This window comes from Ictidomys tridecemlineatus, chromosome 1 (genome assembly GCF_052094955.1).
Source record: "Ictidomys tridecemlineatus isolate mIctTri1 chromosome 1, mIctTri1.hap1, whole genome shotgun sequence".
Classification (NCBI taxonomy): Eukaryota; Metazoa; Chordata; class Mammalia; order Rodentia; family Sciuridae; genus Ictidomys; species Ictidomys tridecemlineatus.
The window spans coordinates 181,768,851-181,790,295 of NC_135477.1; the positions used below are offsets into that span (position 1 = coordinate 181,768,851).

Consider the following 21,445-nt stretch of genomic DNA (forward strand, 5'->3'; position numbering starts at 1 on the left):
GTCTGCCGCTCCCCACCCCCTTTACTCTGCTTTGAGTTTCTTAGTATGTGTCACCACGTGACAGCTCTCTGTGTGGTGGCTGGCTGCTTATTGTCCATCTCCCCAGGTAGATTTTGGACTGTTTTGTCCACTGCTGTGTGCTGAGGTCAGGGCCAGAACTTAGTAGGTGTTCAGTCAATAGATGTTGAATGAACAAATGACTTTCATTCTCCCAACTGCCCTGCAATGTGGGGTCTATCATCCCCATTTCATGGGTGAGAAATCAAGGCTGAGAGAAAGTTACCTGTCCAAGCCCACACAGCTCTCCAGTTGGCAGAGCCAGAATTGAAACCCAGGTTTATTTAGCTCCAAAGTCCTGCCTTCTTCTCCAGCATGCAGTCTCTTCCCAGCCCGTGGTTTAGATAACATTTATTGGGTGTCCCACCATGCACACAGGGCTCTGCCTGCACAATAAGGAAACGCCAAAGTAAGAGAAGTCCCTTTGTGATGGATGTCAGGGAAGCCCCCGTAGCTGCCTTTGCAAAGTGCATCTGCATATTCCTAAGGAGTGTGCAGGGGTCCACATGGGCCCTCGGATCTGCTGAGCTCTTAGAGTTCCCACTATTGCAAAGTGAGGTGCCACTGTCCCCCAATCCACGGATGAGGAGTCCGAGGCACCGAGCTAGGACCACGGCCCCAGATCACAGGCAGTGGCAACGCTAGAACTGAGAAGACAGAGCTCTGTGGTCAGAACGCAGGGCCTCTCCTCCCGCCCCTGTAGCCTCCACCTGGGGTCTCCAGGGGAATCAGTGGTGTAAGCCAGTGCGGGGTGCAGGGTGGGGAGGCCTTTCCCTTCTCTCCCACCGGCACCTTCCCACTCCTTTCCCGCGCCTTGGGGTACACGGATCCTTCTGATTGGGGAAGAGCTAGATTCAAACTGCGAGTTGGGTTTAATCATTAAGTGTGTCCTGGAGGCCAGACCAGGCCAGGCCCTCCCAGCGGCAGCTCAGTGGCAGGCGCCCTGGCGCCCCGGGGTGAGGGTGTTGCTCTGCTCTGTGCTGGCCCTGCGCAGCCCGGCCCTGCCCACTGTCCATGCCATCCTCACAGCAATCTTTTGGAGGGGCTATATTTGTCCCCCTTCTGCAGGGTGGCCGAGTAGGGACGGGGGTCCTCATGGAGCAAAGCGGCCCTGGCTTATAGTCCAGACGGAGAGGGGCCGCGCTGCCCCTCAGCTGGGCACACGCACCTACCCGATGCCCCTCGCCAGCCCTATCTCTGGGCCAGGAACCATGTGGCTTTCTATCTGGGGGGGGGGTTGACACTCCCAAGGCCTAGCAGCCACTGGTCCACTGGGACTGGCCTTCCTCTTGCAGTGGCCTTGGTCACTCCTTACAGCCAAGGTGGGGGCTGCACAGACGACCAGCCCGCGGCTCCCTGTCCCTCTTTGCCCTTCTCTCTCCCAGCGCCCATCTGCAGGTCCTTGGCCTCCTCGCGCCCACCAGCTCCCTCCCCCGGTCCTCAGCAGTTACAGCTGAGCCAGCCTCTCCCAGAGACTCAGTGACCTGGTCCCTCCAACAGCCCGAAACCTACCTGGCTGTCGACACATGGTCAGGGGCCTGAGCAGTCAAGGCTCCTGGTGGCCCTGGGGCCTGGGGGTGGGGGGGACATGGTGTCAGTGGGAGCAGGAGGAGGGGGTGGGGTCCGTCCAATGTGACGGCCTTGCAGAGGGGCCTGGAGCCGCAGGAAGGAGCCTTCCCCCCCTCCGCCCATCCCTGTGTGGGGTCAGGTCAGCTCCCTGGGGAGCATGTCTGGAGGGAAGTCCTGCTATGTATCCACCTGCCCCAGCCAGGTCTTCTCTTTCTGCCTGCTCTGGGGTCCTCTGTGGTTTGTCCCCCTGTGGCTACCAATCCCTTGGGCACATGTGCCAGGTGCTGGGGCTGAGGTAGGAGTGCATGGGCGGCTGCTGGCCATCCCCTGGAAGAAGACAATACACTCTCGGGACGGGGCACACATGTGGGCCACATTCCTGGGGACACAGGCTCTGCTCCCTGTCCAAGGGCACCCAGGGCCCCAGGCACAGCTGGGTCACCAGCACGCCTCCCACTGCGGTCGCAACCAGCTTTAGAAACGTGTCCCCCATGATGCAGAAGAGAAGCGCTGGGGCCTCACGGGCCTTTCCCCTCCACCAGCGTGGACCATCTCTCCTGTGTGCCCGGCGGGTGCCCAGGTTGGGGACCGGGGGCTGGACAGCAGGTCGGTCCCGAATGTGGCTGCTGGGCCAGGCTGTGCCTGGGCTCAGACCTCAGCTGTGCCTGGGCCCGGGCGGGACCCCCTGTGCCCCATATAGCGGGAAGCAAAGGTGGTCCCTGCAGTTGGTGGCCATGAGCTTGAATAACACAGAGCTGGAGCCTTCAGGGGACAGGCAGGACAGGGCTGTCACACCTTGTGACCCCTGGGGAAGAGAGGCCTCAGTCCTGCCTGGGGGCCCTGGGCACGGCTGGCTGCAGGGGTCCTTTGGCCTTGTTCTCCCACACTGTAAATTTCGAAACTGGGGCTGATTGGGAGGCTGCCCCGGCACCTGCGCTGACAGCAGCACCCATGGGTCACTTGGGCCCCTCCTGGACACCTGGTCTCCACCCAGAAGACTCTACCTGATGGGTGCTGACCAAACCTCCAGGCCAGCCCTGCTCCTAGTTGGAAGGACCAACAGGGACACAGCAGCTGCAGCAGATGGGGCCGGAGCAGGGGCTCCAGGGAGCTCTGGAAAGATCAGGGAGGGCTTCCTGGAAGAGGCGGCCCTGTCCAGCCGAGCTCAGGGAGCAGAGGCGTTTGCTCGGAGGCTGGATAGGGAGGGGCTGCTCCCCCATGGAGGAGGTCCTGAGCAAAGGCCAGTGGGAGAAGACGGGACGTTGTGGGGGCGCTGCAGAGTACTGGAGTCCCAGTACACTGGGTGACGGGGCCGGGAGGCCAGCCTGCAGCCACAGTGGATTCCCGGGCCATGCTCCCCCAAGCCGCGCGCCCTGCTTGCTGGCGGGCGTAGGATTCTCCTCCCGGCTCTGCCACCTGGGCTGCTGCCCGTGGCCAGGCAGAGGCAGCGCTGTCCCTCTTCTGGACCACAGGGCTTTCTGTAGGGGCTGTGCTCTCCAAGGGCTTAAAGCAAAGCCCAGAATGGAGCGTGTGGCCAGAGCTGAAGGCAGAGCGGAGGCCGGGGCCAGGCCTTGCCCGCAGGTGACAAGCGCTGCTCCCCTGGGCTGCAGGCCCACGGGCCCCACCCAGCCCTGCCTCGGGCGCCCCATTTAGTTATCAGGATGAGCCTTCCAGAGGTGATCGCAGATGAAGAGGCTCAGAGTGGCCAGGTGGCCAGGAAGGGGCAGAGCTGAACAGGATCCCAGTCCCCCTGGCTCCAGCCACCTCCTGCCATCACCAGGACTCTGCCCGCGGGGCCTCAGGCTCCTCTTGCTCCTTCTCAGCCTGGAGGGAGCCCCTTCCCTGTGCTGAGGAGGAATCCCTGCCGTCCACTGCAGCGCAGATGCCCGGGGAGAAGCCCATCTTCCCACCCAGGGCTGCAGGTCTGTAAGGAAGAGTGATATGGCCTCTGTGAGTCTTGCCCGGAGGACACGAGGGGACCTGAGCTCTATACCCTTTCCTCCTGCCAGGCTGAGACTCCCCTCTGGGAACTGGCCACCCAGCCCCTGGCAGAGGTCACCGTGGACCTGTTGTCCTGTCCCCAGCTCCAGGCGGGGGCCGGGCCAGGTCCTCTACACCGAGGCTGCCCTGCAGTGAGCAGCGTCCTGCCTCCCGGGCACCATCACCCCCCCAGGCTGGGGTCCCCGGTTTCCTGGGCCTGTTCTCAGCTCTGCCCCTTAGTAGTCAGACAGGTGACCTGACCTCAGCTCTGCAGAACGGGGACAGTGATGGTCCCCTCTCCGCTGCTCAGTGTCTGGCAGAGAGCATGGGTTCATGGGGCTCCTGTGACGAGTGTGCCCTCCTGCACCCAAGCCCAGGACCAGGCGCTCCTGGGGGACACAGACACTTGTACAGGCCTCCGTGCCAGACACAGCTCTAGGCAGGTACACGCATGTCACCCTCAGGACAGGCTCTCTGAGGTGGCTGCTTATCATCAGGCCATCTAACTGGTGAAAGAGCAAAATACAGAGAAGGAAAGGAACTTACCCCAGGGCACACAGCTCAAGCAGCGCAGGGAGGGGAGCCTGCCGGGACTGGTGTGCCCCGTGGGAGGAGCGTCCCTAAGCCCTCGCGGTGTTGAGTAAAAATCTGTGGGCATCGCAAATCCTGGAGGGTTGATTTTCAGTTTGCTCCCTGGTTCTGTGCTTGGTATCTCACATGACCCCTGTGGGCACGCATGGTGGGGACACTTCAGGTGACCCAGGGGCTTGCTATGGGGTTCCCCCAGGTGGCCATCCAGATCACCCACCCCTGCCTGGGCAGGCCAGGGGGACGTGATGTCCCGAGGGCTTCCTGGTCAGCAGAGGGAGGGCCGGAACATCACCCTCAAGGGAGCCTGGGAACAGCTGGAGGCCAGGAGCTGCTCGCAGACTGGGGACAGGTGCCGTGGGCTGTGGGCAGGACCAGTGTGGGCCTTGCGTGAACTGGAACAGACTCCAGTTCAGCCAATGAAGAACTGTCTAGCTGTGGGAGCTGCTGGGGCGAAAGGCGGGGCGTGCAATGGCGGGAGCGACAGGGGCCACGCAGAGGCCCAGGAGTGGTCAGTGCCTCCTGCGAGCTGTATGGGGAGCCCTCACCCTGGGGTCTTGTGGGAGACTCCTCTGTCCCTGGCTTCTGCGGCCTTCCCGCCCCTCGCCTGGTGAGGGGTTGCGTCCACCTCGGATCGGGACACTGGGCACAGAATAGCAGGCCACTGGCCTCCACCAGCTCTGGCTTCTCCCGACCTCCTGGCCTCCGCAGCAGTGTCCTGGCCTCTGCAGCAGTGACTGAGTGGGGTTTGGAGTGGCCACAGAGAGGGCAGCCCAGCCCACCGCTGCCCACCCCAGTCCTCCTCGCATTCCTGTTCCTGGACCTCGGTGGCCCAGTCGGTGACCCAGGGCCCACTCCCGCCTGGTCCTGGGGGTGGGGGACTCTCCAGTGAGGGGGCCACTGTGGAGCGGTGGAGAGCACCCGGCGGGACACACACAGTGGGTCCTCCTCGCACCCTTGGCTGTGCGCTTGTCTGGACCCAGAGACCCTCTGCCCTGGGTCTGGGTGGACACCATGGGGGGCACCCGCGCGCCCCTTGTCCCCAGAGCTGGTCTGTTGGGAACTTCCCACTGCAGAGCAGGGGCCTTCCGTCCTCAGAAGAGCTTCCTGCCCTGAGGGTTCCGGCCTGTCAAGGGCAGGAGCCGCCGAGTGAGTTTCCAGGCGTCCAGATGTGGTGCCCAGTCCAGCCGCAGAGGCAGGGCACTGGGCTTCTGTGCTCAGCACCACAGTGCTCACCCTGTCCCGCCTCCCATCCGTTGGGTCAGAATGCTGAGGCCAGGGGACCAGGACCTTGCCGGGATCCCAGAGCAGTCACAGGCCAGCCTTTGGCGGGAGTCCCAGGAGGGGCAGAGGACAGCAGTGGCTGGGGAGGCAGTGCAGGGCTCAAACCTCAGCCCCGCCATCTCCGGGCTGTGTGACCCTGGGCCAGCCACCCTCCCTCTCTGAGCCTCTGTTCTCTCATCCTGAGGATGGATGGTGGACTTCCCTGTATCACGGGGCAGTCTGAGTCCAGCACAGGTGGGGACTGTATGAGTGGCTGTCACCCTTCCCCCTTAGAGGCAAGGAATCTTGATGGGGACAGGGATTGGGGGCAGGCATCAGGACCAAATAGTCTGCTGGACGTTCCTCGAGCCCCTGAGGTAGGTCTCTCACAGGGCCGCGTGCTGACCACGGAAGCAGTCCTGGTGCTGCCAGGCCACGTGGCTTTGGGGTCCCCGATGTCTGCCCACACCTTGGCCCTGGGCCAGCCCTCCTACTCTGCGGGCCTGAGGTCCCCTTGTGCAAAACGGGTCACAGGCCCCAGAGCCACCCTGAGCGGGGCCGGGAGGTCAGGCTCTGGCAGGCTGCGGCTCCAGCTCCTGTCGCTCACCTCTTGGGTGGCAGGCAGATGTCCCCGTGGGCAGCCCGCCGGCCCCCATCCACACCCACCCCTCGCGGCCTTGTGGCATTTGGAGGAAGCCCAGCATGGGAGAGGGGAGAGGAGAGTCATCCGAGTCACTTCCCAGGGGACTCAGAGCCACGTGCCACAGAGGAGACCACATTAGCTGACCTACTGTGTGCCTGGCTCTCATTCTGACCAGTCCCCACTAGGTGGCCTTTCATGCTCTCCCCTAAGTAGCCATGTCCATCTCAGCCCCGGGAGCCAGGCTGGGGACAGCTCAAGTGCCAGCTCCCCTGCTTCCTGCTGTGCAGCCTCGGGCAGCTGTCAAGGCCTCTCTGATCCTCGCTTCTTCGTGGGTGCTGACTGCTGTTCTCGAGCTGCTGGACAGGCCTGGGGACAGGGGCGGGGACGGGCCATCGCCCCGAGGTCTGCCTCCCCCGCGCTCCCTCCACTTCTTGTTCAGGCTTCAGGGACGCGGGGCACCGGGGACTCCATCCCCCATAATCAGTCACCCGCTTTCCTTTTTTAGACGCGCGGCTTATTGTTCATCCCCAGTTCCGCCAACGGTGGCCTTTGAGCCGCTCTAGACAAGCTGATGGATGACGTCCTGCGCCGCCCCCACCAGCTTCCTTCCCACCAGCCAGGCACCCGCCCTGCTGGACAGAAGGTGGCCGAGGCCACCAGGCAGGGTGGGTGGACGTGAAAGGGAGCCCGGGGACCCGCCAGCATCTTCTGCAGCCGCTGGGCTCTGGTGACTGTTTCCTTGGCTTCAGGAGAAGGTGTGGCTGTTGCAGGGCATCCCCCTCCCCCTCCCCCTCCAGCACCATGTTCCACCCCCCGGCTCTGCCCGGGCACAGGCTCCGAGCATCGGGCCCTGGGCACTGCGAGGCGGGGGTTCCCCAGGCACAGAGGGGACTGGCCGACCTGGTGCAGCAGCTCATCAGCAGGCAGCTGCCAGGGTCGCCTGGGGGAGAAGCGGGTGCCAAGGGCAGGACCGTGCCAGCCGTTGGAGTTGACGTTTGAAACCTGGAATGACCCGCTCCCCCTGTCCTGCTGGATCATCTTGACAGCGGGAAGAGAGGAACGCCCGGGGTTTGAATCTCGTCCTTCAGAGAGCTGGATCCACAGGGCTTCTTCCCAGTGCTAAGCCCTCAGAGCTGAGTCCCCAGAGCTTCTTGAGGACTCTAACCTCCTCAACCTGGTCTTTAAGACCCTTTGGGATGCTGCCCCTGATTCAGCTCCCCGTCCCCTGGTCCCTCTGCTCTGTCCTCTGCACACCCGGCTCCCGCTCACAGCCTGCCCTGGTGCTATTGCCCTGCCCCACGAGCACTCTGTCCCCCGCCCGGCCCTTCTTCCTTCATCTGCGGCTCCTCTGGCCCCTGTGCAATCCACGTATGTGTCTGTCCCCAATGCCCTCCCTCAGCTCTAAGGGTGAAGACCCCGTGCAACACGTTGGCACCTGCCCCCTGCAGCAGGCACGCCCCGGCACAGGGCGCCAGGAGTGTCAGAGTCAGGAACAAGGGACATTCCCAAGCTGCCCACAGCACCAGGGTCCAGCCTGGGTTCCTTGATAGAGAAGAGACCTCAGCCAGGGCCCCGCAGAGGGCCCAGCTGGCCTGGGAATCCCGGCCCTGGCTGAGCCTCGTTGGGGGCAGTTTCGAGGGGTGACAGGGGACCCCAGCCCCTGCCCTGCCAGGCTGCCTCTCAGGCCTGGTCCTCAGGGCTCTCCTCCCGCCGGCCATGGCACGTGTGACCTCTGTTGACCTCCCGCGGGCCTCCAGTGACAGCCGTTGACAGGCCTTGTTTGCCAAGCCCGGGGAGGGACGGTGGCGGTTCCAGTGGGGCTGGCCCTCATCCATCCAGGGTGCTGGTGACCTGGCCTCTGGGGCAGAGAACAAAGTCCCTGCGAGCTGTCTGTCCCTGTCACTGTGCCCGCTGGCGGAGGTCAGGGCGGGCTGGCCGGCTTCAAACCCACCAATGAGCAGCTCCTCCCGCTACCCAAGGCTCCCCCTTCTGGCCCTGGCGTGGCGGGAAGCCTGGCCAGTCTACAGGACGCCACGCACACGCAAGCTGCTGCCCGTGGTGCAGTGTCACTTTGCACTTGGGCTTGGACAGGTGTCCGGGAGCCAGAGACTGTCGGCCAAGGTCGGCAGCCCAAGGATGGAAGTCCCTGGGCTCCAGGAAGCCCCCTGAAGTGTGTGTTCATTGCCTGGGGTGGGCACGATTCTGGCTTTCATGCTCCTGACGGGTCCAGCAGCCTCCGCGCCACCTTAACCTGGAGGTCACACGCAGCAGGGGAGCAGGACGTGGGAGCAGGGACGGTGCTGCCCGTAGGGCCTTGGTGAGCGAATGTGGGAGAAGCCCCTGCAAGACGGTCCCCCAGAGGGAGGCCTCGCCACCACGCACAGGAGGAGCTCAGCAGAGCCCGGCAGGGACAGAGGGACCCTCTCCCAGGCGCCAGTTTCCTTTCCGGGGGATCTTCCGGGGGATCCTGCCTCACCCAGGAGCACAGCTGCCCAGTGCCAGCTCACGGGACGCATCCCAGCTGTGGCCAGAGAAGCCAAGGCTGCTGCTTCTGCCGTCCTGGCAGCAAATGCCACCTCCCTGGGCTCTTTTTAGATCAAAGGAAGGGCGGGCTGGAGGGACGAGGGTGGCAATCGGCCCACAGTGCCATTCAGAGGCCGCCAGGATGACCTAAAATAGGCCTTGCCCTTGGACAGCAGTGGAGCAGCCCAGGGTTGGGAGGGGCCTCCTGGCCAAGGTCAAAAGCCCCCACTAGAGAAACCTTTCATAATGTGTCTCCCCAGCGCCCACAGCTAGGCGTCTGTGACCCAGGAACAAACCTTTCCTAGTCAGAGGTGGTTAGAGGAAGGGACCGGAGATTTAATGAGCATCTAGTACGTGCTACACACTTTGCATCTGACGGGTTTGCCCCGTGTCACCCTCCCAGTGATCTTGCAGGGTGGAGATGACCTTCATTAGTTTTCTAGGTCGGCTTGAGGCCCAGAGAACTTAAGCATGAACCTCGAGATCACACAGTGGGTAAACAACACCCCAAACTGCAGCCTGGGTCCGTCTGACTTCATGTCCTCTCCAATTGAAATCCAGCAACAAAACACAGGAGAGGTGGGGGCGGGGGCTCGGCCATGGCTCGGACATTGGCCATCGGACGCCGACTGTGCGCCAGGCCTCCCGGGGTGGTCCTGTGCTCTGTCGCCCCTGCCAGCAGCCTGAGATGGATCTGAGGTCACACTCTACTCACAGACGACAGAGCAGCAGCTTTGGGAGGGCAGGTGGTTTCTCGGGGCCCTGAGACCCAGAACCCCAGCAGTTCTGGTGGCCAGTCTTTAGAAGGACCTGCCAGGGCTGACCCAGCGGCCTCCTCCCTGACGTCCACGGCCACGTCCCACCCACCCCACCCCTGCCACTCATCTGGAGCCAGGGGACCGTCCCTTGACTAAGTGCAGGCACCCACCTGGGTGGCACTACAGCAGCATAGGCAACAGAGAGCTGGCCTGGGGCTGTCTCCTCTGCTGACCCAAGGTGTGGCTGCAGAGGTCTCTGCTGGGCCTGGCCCAGGGGACCCTTCCCTGGCTTTTTCTCGCAGTCCCCGCTCCCGATTCCTGGCTGGAGGAGGGGCTCTTACTCTAAGGCAGGACGAGTGTGGCCAGATGGGGGCTAGTGGACCTGCTAAGAGGGGCAGCATGTCTTGAAGGCAGCAGAGACTTGGAGGTTCTCGTTAGTTTTTCCAGAGAAACTAAAACCAGTGTACTTGCTCTGGACCTTCAAGGTTAGAAGACGTGACTTTCCCAGGTTCGGGACGGAGTCGGCCGAACCGTGCAGCCCTGGTCGTGTGTGGGTGAGGGAAGATGGGTCAGCAGGGTGTCCTCTCCCCTGACTTCCTATCGTGGGGTGTCCCGATGATTATGGCAACTTAAGTGATGAAGTTCAGGCTTCCTGGGGACATCCCTGTCCCTGGGTGGTCCGCTGGCCCTGAGTCCACCGCCACGATTCTCTGTTCCTTATAGGAACCTCTTTCCCTGGACCGAGCCGAGAGCGGGAGTGAGTGAGCCCCCCCAGGGGTGGCCTGTGGCTTAGGGGGTAGAGCCCCGGGTGGGGGATGGAGCACTTCCCCATCCCCCGAGGCCGGGCCCTGGATGCCTCAAGGCTCATCCCCATAGATGGCCGGGGCTGCAGGGAACAGCCCCCCAGGACCAGGTGGGTGGTGCATCCCACCCTGCAGGGGCGAGGTGGCCTGTCTGCTGAGAGGACTCAGCAGGGACCCCTCCAGCTGCTGGGGAGAGAGCTCTGCAGGGAGGACGAGCTGGAGAGCTGACGGAGGAGGGAGAGAGACCGCCCTGCACAGGTCACCGCTGCCCTGGGGCTGAGGGCTTTGATCTGTGCTTGTGATAGAGGTGTCCCTGGAGCACTTGGCAGCCGGAAGGGACCTTGGCCTACTGGCACCAGAGGAGGCCAAGCCCAGAAGTTGAGGCTCGTGCAAGGCCATGGGGCGTGGAAGACGCGGGTCTGGCGGTCTGCACTGCCCCTGCGGGTGCCCAACGCGGGAGGTCTGCTTGCCTGGGCTTTGTACCCTGGACGGCATCTCCCGCCAGCCGTTGTGCTTCTCCTGCGGCTCTGGAAGTGGCCTGCAGCTGACTCTGGGGCTCCTGCCTGGCAGTGCTGCTTCGTCTCCCTGGGGCCTCTGCTCACAAGCCCCCAAGAGAGGCCTCCCGAGACCCTGGGGAACGCCACCCGGCCTGCTCCCGGGCTGCCTCTCTGTGCTGTGTCCACCGGGCAGGGCACTCTGCCCCATTGGAGTGGGGGCTGGACTTGGGCTGCAGTGTCTGGCACACACTGGCCCTTGCTTCTGTCTGTTAAATGGCTGACAATCCTGGAGCTCTTTCTAGTGTGGGTCCTTGGCTTTGGCCCTTGGCCTCCTTGTCTCTGGGCAGTGGCTCTGTGTGGACAGGGTCTCCAGCTTCCCACCTCGGCCCCTGGCTTCCTTCTCCCTGGGCCCATTGTCCCCATCCCTCCCTCCCACCAGCCTCAGGACTAACTGAACCCGAGGTTCCCTCAGCACAGTGCTGGCCATGGCTGGGGGTGGGAGGAGCGCTCCCCAGGGGCTTCTCCTTCTTGGGGGCTGCCACTCTCCCATTGCCTGCTTCAGGCTCCCTGCAACCTGGGAGAACTTGCCCTGACTGGTTTCCCTGCTGTAGGGAGAGAGCAGCAGAGATGGACCGCCCACCTGCCACTCCCAGGAATCGCCCCTGGGAGGAGGAGCAGGGGGATGACCATACCCACTCAGTCCAGGTCACCTGATTTCCCCATCAGTGGCCAGATCTCTTGAAAGGAGGCCACCCAGGTCTCCCTTCAAAGCAGGGTTCCTTAGAAAGGAATCCCAGAGGCACACGTTCCAGAAACCCAACTTGCTCACTGTGCCTCCATTTTCTGTGGGTAAGGAGAGGGAAAGTCCCAGAATCCTGGCAAGGATTTACTTTGGAACTTGTGACACTGTCAGGTCATTAGTCCTAGTGCACAAAGTGTGTACTTCGTGCCAAGTCATATTTAGGGACTTCATCCACATCATCTTTCAACAGCATGCGAATTAATTAATACCGCCCCCCTCCTTTTGGTACCAGGGATTGAACCCAGGGATGCCTAACTGAGCCATGTCCCCAGCTCTTTTTACATTTTATTTTGAGGGTCACACTAAGTTGCTTAGGGCCTTGCTAAGCTGTGAGGCTGGCCTTGAACTTATGATCCTTCTTCCTTAGCCTCCTGAGCCCCTGGGATTACAGGCATGGATTACTGCACCAGTAGTAATGGTGCAGTAATGCCCCTTTTATGGATGAGGAAACAAGCTAGAGCAGTGTTAGGGTGACCCCTGTGTCATCCAGGAAGTGCCAGAGCGCTGAGTGTCCAGGGTGTCTTAGGATTCACTACAGGACACACGATTTCTAAGCCAGGCCTGACTTGCTTTTGAACAAAAATTGCCCAGAGAAAAGCTGCCAAATACCCTCCTCCGGGTCCTGTTGCCCTTAGAAGAGACCCTGGGAGAAAGCTTCTAGATCAATGGAGAAGTCACTCTGCTCTGGGGACTAACTGGTGTGGCCAGGGTGCGCCAAACAGTTCTAGTGCCACATGCACACGTGCCCGCGTAAACACAAACACACACACACACACACACACACACACACACACACACACACACACACACACCAACCAGACAGGGAGGTTTGCTTGCCTTGTGAAACCGCAAGGTGACTGCTGAGGCAGAGATGGAAGGTGGTGGCCCTTGGGTCCAGTCTGCCACCCTCTAAAGTTCATCAACAACCTTCTAATACACAATTTTAAAGGAAACTGCCTGGGAGACGAAGGGTCTCAGAGCCTAACGTCCTGTCCTGTCTCTCCGCAGACCCCAGCCCTCCGGCGCGCATGCTGGCCACCCGGCCGTGCTGTGGCCCCGGCCCCGAGCGGCGCGCCGTCCTGGGCGAGGCACCGCGCTTCCACGCGCAGGCCAAGGGCAAGAACGTGCGGCTGGACGGTCACTCGCGACGGGCTACACGGCGCAACAGCTTCTGCAACGGCGTCACCTTCACGCAGCGGCCCATCCGGCTGTACGAGCAGGTGCGGCTGCGCCTGGTGGCCGTGCGCCCAGGCTGGAGCGGTGCGCTGCGCTTCGGCTTCACGGCGCACGACCCGTCGCTCATGAGCGTGCAGGACATCCCCAAGTACGCCTGCCCAGACCTGGTCACGCGGCCCGGCTACTGGGCCAAGGCGCTGCCCGAGAACCTGGCGCTGCGCGACACCGTGCTGGCCTACTGGGCCGACCGCCACGGCCGCGTCTTCTACAGCGTCAACGACGGCGAGCCCGTGCTATTCCACTGCGGTGTGGCCGTGGGCGGCCCGCTCTGGGCGCTCATCGACGTTTACGGCATCACCGACGAGGTGCAGCTGCTCGGTAGGTGGCGCCCGAGAAGGGGACGCCGGCGGGACGCGGGTTGGACGGGCGCCTCCTTTCAGCTCATTCACTCTCCCCAGCCGCATCCCACTGACCCTTGAGGCTTGGGGAGAGCTCAGTCGCAAGGGTGTGGATTCAAGGTCCGTGCCCCACGACTGGCCAGGTCCCTCCCCTGCCTCCTCTCCGTGACCTGCTGGCGCACTCGTCATCTATACCCATCCATCGGTTCCCATCGGTTCAGCCCTTGGTTCCTGTTCCCTGCCGCATTCCTCACGCATCCAGCGGACGCACTTCCGCCCCAGGAGCTCTAGGTCCATCCACGCTGGCAGGCATGAGTCCTCGGATGCACCCAGGCCCACGGGTCACACTACCGGCCTGCGGGTCACATAACAGGAAAGTAACCATTTGTAAGTGTCCAGTTGAGTGGCCTTCCATTAGCAAGCATTGTTTTACTTCCAAAACATCTGATTACTCCAAAGAGACAGCCATAACCAGGAGGCAGCCACTCCCTGATCTGGTAGCCCCTGACAGTCTCCCCTTGGCCCCTGAACCTGCAGGCTGCTCTGGAACCTGGCAGCCTCCACCTCCATCTCTGGGGAGGTGCCAGAGAGCAGGTATGGGGGGTCTGGACTCAGCCCTCTGTTTCACTTCCCTGTGACACAGTGCAGAGACACATCTAAAGGCCACTGGGTTTGGAAAATTTGTCCTTGAGCCCAGAAGTCCCCACCTGCCCTGAGTGAGCCCCTTCCTCCCCAGGGGCAGCCACTGTTTCTGTCTGTCACCATGGATTAGTCTTGCCTGTTACTGAACTCGGTGTAAGTGGAACCCACAGTCTGGGGGGCGCTTATCTCAGCCTAGTATTTTTAAGATCCATCCTGCGGTTGCTGTGTGTATCCGTAGTTTGTTCCTTTTCGTGGCTGCGAAGAACCCATAGTGCAGAATACGCTGCTTGCATATCTGAATGCTGGGGCTGTGTCCGGTTGTCCAGCATGTACCTTGAGGGAAAACCTCTTTGCCCGCCATCCCCACCCTTGGGCACAGAGGGAAGACCCATGCATCCAGCCTCAGACCCCCTGTTTCCCCCAAAAGGAAGAGGGCCACAGAACTTCGGAGTGGTTCAGAGCAGGCAGGGCCTGGGGAGTCTCGGAGGCCTCTGTTCTAGTCCTGGCTCCCCCTTGGAAGCTTTGTGACCTTGGCCAAGTGACTGGAGCTCTCTGTACCTTAGTTTTTTTCTTCTAACATGGGTTCATGATGATACTGCATTGGGGGTTGTTGGCAGGATTACATGAGATGACACATGAAGGGGTATAGCCCTACATCTACCACCTAGGAAGCCCTCAAAAAAATAACAGCTAAGGAGAAAAAAAAAAAAAAGAAAAAAATCCGGGCCCAGTGGCCATGCCTGTAGTCCAGCAGCTGGGAAGGCTGAGGCAAGAGGATTGCAATTTCAAAGCCAGCCTTAGCAATTTAGCAAGACCCTAAGCAACTTACCGAGGCCCTGACTCAAGAAAAAAATACAAAAAGGCCTGGGAATGTGGCTCAGTGGTTAAGTGCCCTTGAGTTCAATCCCTGATTCCAAAAAGAAAAGAATTAACAGCTAAGTAAGAATTGCTATCTGGTTGTGCAAGTGGCCCAGAGCACAGGTCTAGATTCCAGGCTCTGCAGATCAGATTGCGAATAGCCACCCCCTCCCCTTACCGGACATTTCCCCCATATGCCCACTTTCCATGGAAGCTTTTGGTATTTCAACTCAGAGAGTGAAGGTCTCTGAAACCTTCTAGACCCCACGTCTAGAGTCGGAGCTCCTCATTCCTGCAGAGCAGGGAGGCAGTCCTGCCGTACCCGCCTCCTTATCCGCAGCCCAAGTTTCCAGGTAGCACCCGGAACTCACAGCCCTTGTATGGCTTAGCATCTCCAAAACAAACTGGATGCAGCCTTTGAGGACTTAATGAGACTGAATACACCTGGGAAGCGCATGGACTGTCCCCAAAGCCTGGGGATGTAGCTCAGTGGAAAAGTGCGTGCCGAGCATGCTCAAGGCCCAGGTGCAGCCCGGCACCTCCACCCCCACTGTAAACCTTCATAGAACCCTACAGTGTCCTGTGTCCCTTGAAAGAAAGAGAGGGGCAGAGTCCACATGTGTGTAGCGTGGCATGCATGGGCCTCGGTTTCCTTATCTGCACGTTGTCCCTGAGCTGCCCTAATTAATGGGAAAAACCTGGCACAGGTGCTGCAGGACAATGATCCCAAAACTAAGTAATAAGGGGAGTTGAAATCAGAAGGAATTCCGTCTCTGGGTCAGGGGATCATGGGTGACTTTCACTTCCTTACATTTAACAGATACCTTTAAAAAAAGGGGAGGGGTCATAATGCTTTACAATCAGAAAGTGCAATAAAATTATTTTCTTCTCCAAAGATTATAAAAGATGATTTATGGAAAGCTTCTGGCATGTGATTGAGGCTCATAAATGTTGTTTCCTTCACAGGGGAAAAGCAGGTCACTATGGGTCACACCTGGGTGAAGGCATGAGGCCCGCCCTTCTCATTACAGTGATTTGTAATCAGGGGAAGTTATAATAAAAATCAGAAGTGCCAGGTGCAGTGGTGCACACCTGTGATCCCAGTGGCTTGGGAGGCTGAGGCAGGAGGATAACGAGTTCAAAGCCAGCCTCAGCTAAGCAACTTGGTGAGACCCTGTCTATAAATATAATACAAAATAGGGCTGGGGACGTGGCTGAGTTGTCCAGTGCCCCTGAGTTCAATACCCGGTACCCTCCCCCACCAAAAAAATTAACAAATGAGAAGAAAGCTAGGCGGGCACCAAGTCCCCCCTGCTGCCAGGTGCCATCAGGCACCAGATGGAGCAACCTGAGAACCTCAGAAATCGCCCACTTCCTGGGGGAACTTGGCTTCCCACGGTGGTGTCTGGGCATCAGATGGACCCACACAGGGCAGGCAGTGTCCAGAGTACCATGGGCTCCTGTGTGTCACAAGGAGCCAGGAGTGGTGTGTTCCTTTAGAGGGTCTCCCTGTGAAAGCCCTGGATGCTCCCCACCCCCTCTCAGCCCCTGCTGGATAAAGCCTGAAAACCAAGACCCAAAAATGGCATCTGGGTATAGTTGTCAAATTTAGCAAATAAAAATACGGAACACCCAGTTAAAATTGAATTTAAGATAAACAATGAAAAATTTTTAGTACAAGTATGTCCCGTGCAGTTCTTGGAACACGCTCGAGGCCGGGGGGCGGGGGTGTGTTTATCTGAAATTCCAGCATTCCGGGCACCACCTGGCATCCCTTCTCTGGGAACCCTTCTCATGGAGTCGGGGTGCACTTAAATTGCCCCAGAATTGAACCAAATCAAGTCTCAGAAATCCTGTGATCCCTGCTTGGGGAAGCTGCTGCCCTGCCCAGTGTCCTCCCCCCACCCACCCAGCCCAGTGTCCTCCTGCCCAGGTCCAGCCCTGGGCACCCTGTCGAGGTGAAAGCCCCAGGGTTCTGAAGAAGAAACTGAGCAGGGCCACCGTAGGAGCCAGGGGTGCCTGTGTTCAGTGACCTCGCGACCCCTGGGGAGCTCTGAGTGCCCTTTCCTAGGCTGCACCCAGACCAAGTAAGTCAGAACTCAGGGGGAGGCTCCCTGACATCTGGATCTCCTGAGGCCCCTCAGGGTCCCCGAGGTACAGCCAGGATTATGACCCCAAGCAGCCCCTTGCCTGTGTGCCCTCCCCTCAGCACTACTGAGTTCCTCGGACTCCTCGTCCAGGACACGGCATGGCCATCGCACCCTGCAAGCTGGCGATCCCATTGCCCAGACGTGGGACTCCTTCTATCTCCCCCATTACACAGTCACGTGGCCATCTTCCTGTGGCTTCTGTGGCCCCTGCGCCAGGCACTTCCCATCAATTAGCTCATCTCGGAACGACTTGCAGAGAAGAAACTGAGGCTCATGTTTGCTAGTCTGTGTCCCCGCAGACTCCCCCCAAAGGACACAGGGTTGGCTGAACAGCAAGGGTAGGACCTCACCTCAGCCTTCTTATTACCGTCGGCACAGGTGACCTATGCCCACTTCTTGGGGGCTCCTGAGCCTCCTGGGCCTCTGCTTTCCTCCCACCTGCGTGCAGTCTGGCCCTGCCTGTCCTCCGTGCATGGAGAGCCCCAGGATTCTAGCCTAGGGCCACTGTCTTGCTTTTCCTTTCTTCGGTTGTCTAACACACATGCACCCGGAAACAACATGCACATAGACCTGAGGCAGCTGGCATGAGGCAGGGGTGTGTCTCCTCGCCTGCCCTCTCTCCAGGCCACCTGAACAGGCCTTGAGAGCCATTGAAGCCCTCAGTTCCACGTTAGTCTGTTTTTCGTTGCCACACCCAAACACCTGAGGCTGGGTGCTTTGTAATTGAAAAGAGGCTTATTTGCCTCATAGTTTGGGATACTGAAATCCAAGATTGGGTGGCCTCCTTGATTGGTCTGACGAGGGCCTCGTGGCAGGTGACATCCACAATGATGGGAGCCTGTGCAGAAAAGATCACCTGATGAGACAGGAAGCCAGAGGTCCTCGGGGGGTCAGGCTGGCTCTTTATAACAACCCACTCTCTCAGGAACTGAGTCCCTCTGCAAGATCAAGGGCAACGGGCCTCCGTGATCTCCCACTAATCCCCGCCCTCAGAAGTCCCACCGCCTCTTAATACTGCCACTTGGAGACTGAGCATCCAACACAGGAATCCTTGGGGGGCAAACCATGTGCAGCCTATGGCCACTTCCAAGTGCACACCCCAACCAGAGCCGCAGCCCACCCTCCACCTGCCCTGCCCTTCCCAGCAGCCCTGAGGGAGCTCTGGACCCCACACCTGCCCTGTCACCAGCCAGTGGTACTGCCCACTTGATGGGCCAGTCCCAGCACCTCATGCCCACTCTGCCAGCCATTCTCACCTTTCTGCACCAGGGGGTGACCTGAATGAGAGGCCGGGAAGGCACGGCCGGGTCCCCTGGTCTGCAGCTCGGCCTCCCTCTCCGTCTTCACAGAGGGGGATTCTCTGGGGACGTGAATTCTGCGGTCCTTCCAGCCCAGACACAGTTGACTAAGAGAGGAGGGAGGGGAGGAAGAGGAGCCGGCTCATCCCAGGCCCTCGGTCAGGCCCCAGAGGACACCCAGCGGAGCTCGGTGGGGCCTGTTCCAGCCCCCTGGCCTCCCGGCTCCTGGCCTGGGCACGGCGGCCCTGTGTAGTGCTCATGGGTGCCCTTGAGAGGGAGGGCCGCCTGTGAGACCCTCTCAGGGGCCACCCCAAGTTGGCTGGTTGGCCTGAGGCTGAGCCCAGGATCTGGGCAGCTCTAAGCTGAGGGGAGCCAGCCACGTGGTAGTGCGGGGCCTGGCTTTGGAGTCCCGCAGCCTGGGGTGGCGTCCCATTTCGTCACCCCTTGGCTGTGAGACCTTGAGTAACTCTCCACCTTTCAGAGCCTCCGTGTCCCTCTCTGTGAAGTGGAGGTGAGGACGGCGAGGGGGTCATCCGAGTGTGTGGTTGCATGTCTTAGGAGCTGGAGAAAATGTGTGTGTGTGTCCACCTGCTCCAGAGGGCCTGGAGGGGGCCTCAGGTTGCAGGCCGGAGAGCCGCTGGACATCCCCGGGGCTGGCGGATTCTCCATAATGAACCTTCAAAAGGCAGATCTGATGTGCCAGCCCTCGGCCAGCACTGTGTGTCTTGGGCTACCTCAATAGGGACAGTGCCCATGGGCACAGGGCTGTGTGTGTGGACATGCAATGAGGGATGCAGCCTTCTCCAAGGGCCACAGTGTACCAGGTCCCGCCTTGGCACTGTCACATAGGTGGTGACCCAGCCTCACAAACACCAGGCTCCTGGGGCCTCAGGCCCTGCCTGTGCTGTTCCTGGTGTGCTTGGCCACTCTTGACCACTTCCGCCCGTGGGCTCCAGGTGGCCGCCCTTCCTGCTGTCAGAGAGGCCCCCTCCCAGGCCCCACTCCTGAGCTAGTACCCCGTGCACAGCCTCAGAGAACCAGCCCTGTCGCTCCCTGGCTGTGGCCTTGAGTGACCCACTGCACCTCTCAAGAGTTGTTCCCCTTTGAAGTGTGCCATGTGGGATGGTGGCTTTTGGTGACACTTCATCAGTTTTCTGCAAGACAGCCTCACTGGAGGTTGCCTTTCCCGCTGCATGGGCCCTCCATGGACACAGGAGCCCATCTGCTGGCTCACCTCTGTCCACCCAGTGGCCAGCAGCACCTGGCATGTGGCCAGTGCTTCACTGTTTGTTGAACCAGTGGAAGAAGGACAGTCAGAACTCCCGTGTCCTGAGCACCCGGCACCACGCCCTGTGTTAAGGAGAGTGGTCCCATCACATTGGGGTCAGGGAGGTGACCACTGCTACTCCATTATAGCTAAGGAAGCTGAGGGGGAGTGACAGACAAGAAGGGCCATGGCAGGACTTGAACCCGAGTCTGCCCGAGACGTGGGCTGTGCTGAGGGAGGCTGCTCTGGAGCCCGGGCTCCTGTCGGGGTCACAGGGGCAAGAAGGGGTGTGGAGGGGGAGCAGAGGCAGAGAGGTAGCAAGAGCAGGGCCCAGGCGGAGCAGAGGACAATGTGAGGGGGCGGAAGTTCCTGGGAGAGGGCCCTAAGAGGCTCCCAGAAACAGCCCCTCTCTAAAATGGCTTTTCAAAAAGGGTGCTTGTTTTAATCTTTAGTACTTTTTTTTTTCCTGATTAGATAATCAATCTCTATCTGAGAAAACCAGAAAAGCCTAAAGAAGGAAATTTCCACTCAGAGAGGCAACCCGGGTTGGGTTTCCTTCCTGTACCGACTTCCCCTCTGCACCCTCCACAGAATCCAATCCAACCGTTCGTTCAGTCTTGACCCCTTTGGTCACTTTGTGTTACGTCACAGGCGTTTTCCTACTTTGTTAATTGAAAACTTTCACAAAATAATGTTGATTGAAAACTTTAACAAAATATTGGTGTTTTCTGATAAAAATCTGCCTTAGACATGTTTACTGTAGGAAAAAATGGTTAAGATAGGAAAATCTAAAGAAAGCTCCTCCGTAATCTCACCATTCCACTGACCTCCTCTTACCCTTCTTCTCTGAACTTGGCTTCCTATGCACATTCGTTAAAATGACACGACAGACACAGACGGACTTCAAGAGAACTAGACAGACTTCCTCCCCCAGGATTCTGGCACCCTCTAAGTCAGGGGGCACAGTGAGCCCAGGCAGGAGCCCACAGTGGGGAAAGGGCCACCCTGGGGCCCCAGGGCAGCAGGGATCACACCAGCCCATTGCCACCATGCCAGCCGGGCCTGGTTAGCCACCTCCTGATTTTCTGAAAGAAGCTGTGGACTCCCGTTAAGTGGAAGGCGTGTGGGGCAACCATCAGACACCCCCTCCTCCAGGGCCTGGGGTGTCCGGAGCTTGTCAGACCATGTTCATTGTTGAGGTTTTGTTGTTTGTTGGAAAACTGAAGAGGAAGAAGTTCTTTTTCCATGATGCAAACTGCAGAATGGGATCATTGAACAAAATCTCTGCTGGAGGGGTGGGTGTCAAAAGTATTAGAAAATACCTTTTATGTATCATGGTTAGCAATGTCACGAAAAGGTCTTCAAAATTTATTCAGTGTCATTTCTTTCCCAGATGGCGATGTCATTCTGTGGGACAGGCAGTGTCTTCTACAGACCTCACTCAGTAAACTATTGTTACAGAAGCTTCTCCCCGGGCAGCGGCAGCCCTGACAACTGGTAGACAGGCTGGCAGAGACCCTAGCCCAGGGACACCCATTCTATTAGGGAGTCAGAAAATACAGATGCAGTTGAGCCAACTGTAGAGACCTGTATTACCTAGATGGTAATATTTTTATTTTGCTTTTTCACTTAACATAACGTGTCCAGAACATTTTTTCACACCATTAAAAATTTATTCGAAAATATTTGTTTAAAAACCTTTTATGGAAGGAGTCCATCTCTTGGGAAGACCTTACTCATTCCAGTTTGGGAGACTGTCCGAGCGCCTTCGCTCAGGCAGCACCAATGGCAGAGCCTAGTCCTGGAGCCAGGCCCGGGAGAGGGGGGCCGCTGCCCTCCTGGGCTGCCCAACCCTCTGCCTCAGAAGGGCTGTGAGGACTCAGGGAGATAACAAGTGAAGGGGGCTCAGACTAGCACCTGTCGCGTGTCGCATGCTAGGGTTGCAAATAAGGGGGCTGCTCTGTTCATTGGGACTGTGTTCTGGTGGAGGCAGTCAATGGGGGACTTTGAGAGTCCTCTGAACGCCCAGATGTATGGAAAGCTCTGGGGGGAGAGGGGAGATGCGAAGGAAGGACAGGAAAGGGAGGGAGAGAAAGGAAGAGGAGAGGGGGACATGAGGAGGGGTAACAGAGGAAAGAGGAGGGGGCAGGGGGAAGAGGAAGGAGAGATGGGA

At 59.6% G+C, this 21,445-nt stretch overlaps 1 protein-coding gene across 3 annotated transcripts in view; it reads left to right on the top strand.

Moving 5' to 3' along the window:
* Neurl1b (neuralized E3 ubiquitin protein ligase 1B) overlaps positions 1-21,445 on the top strand; it is a 35,813-nt gene that overhangs the window by 2,669 nt on the left and 11,699 nt on the right. For 2 of the 3 annotated variants that reach the window (XR_013440082.1, XM_078052437.1), the window contains exon 2: positions 12,492-13,037. Coding sequence is in view for 2 of the 3 variants with exons in the window: in XM_078052437.1 (XP_077908563.1) it covers positions 12,492-13,037 (546 nt within the window). In the remaining variant the exon portion in view is untranslated. Of the gene's footprint in view, positions 1-8,191; positions 8,418-12,491; positions 13,038-21,445 lie in introns of those variants that run through there. The other variant, XM_078052438.1, reaches the window with a different exon arrangement.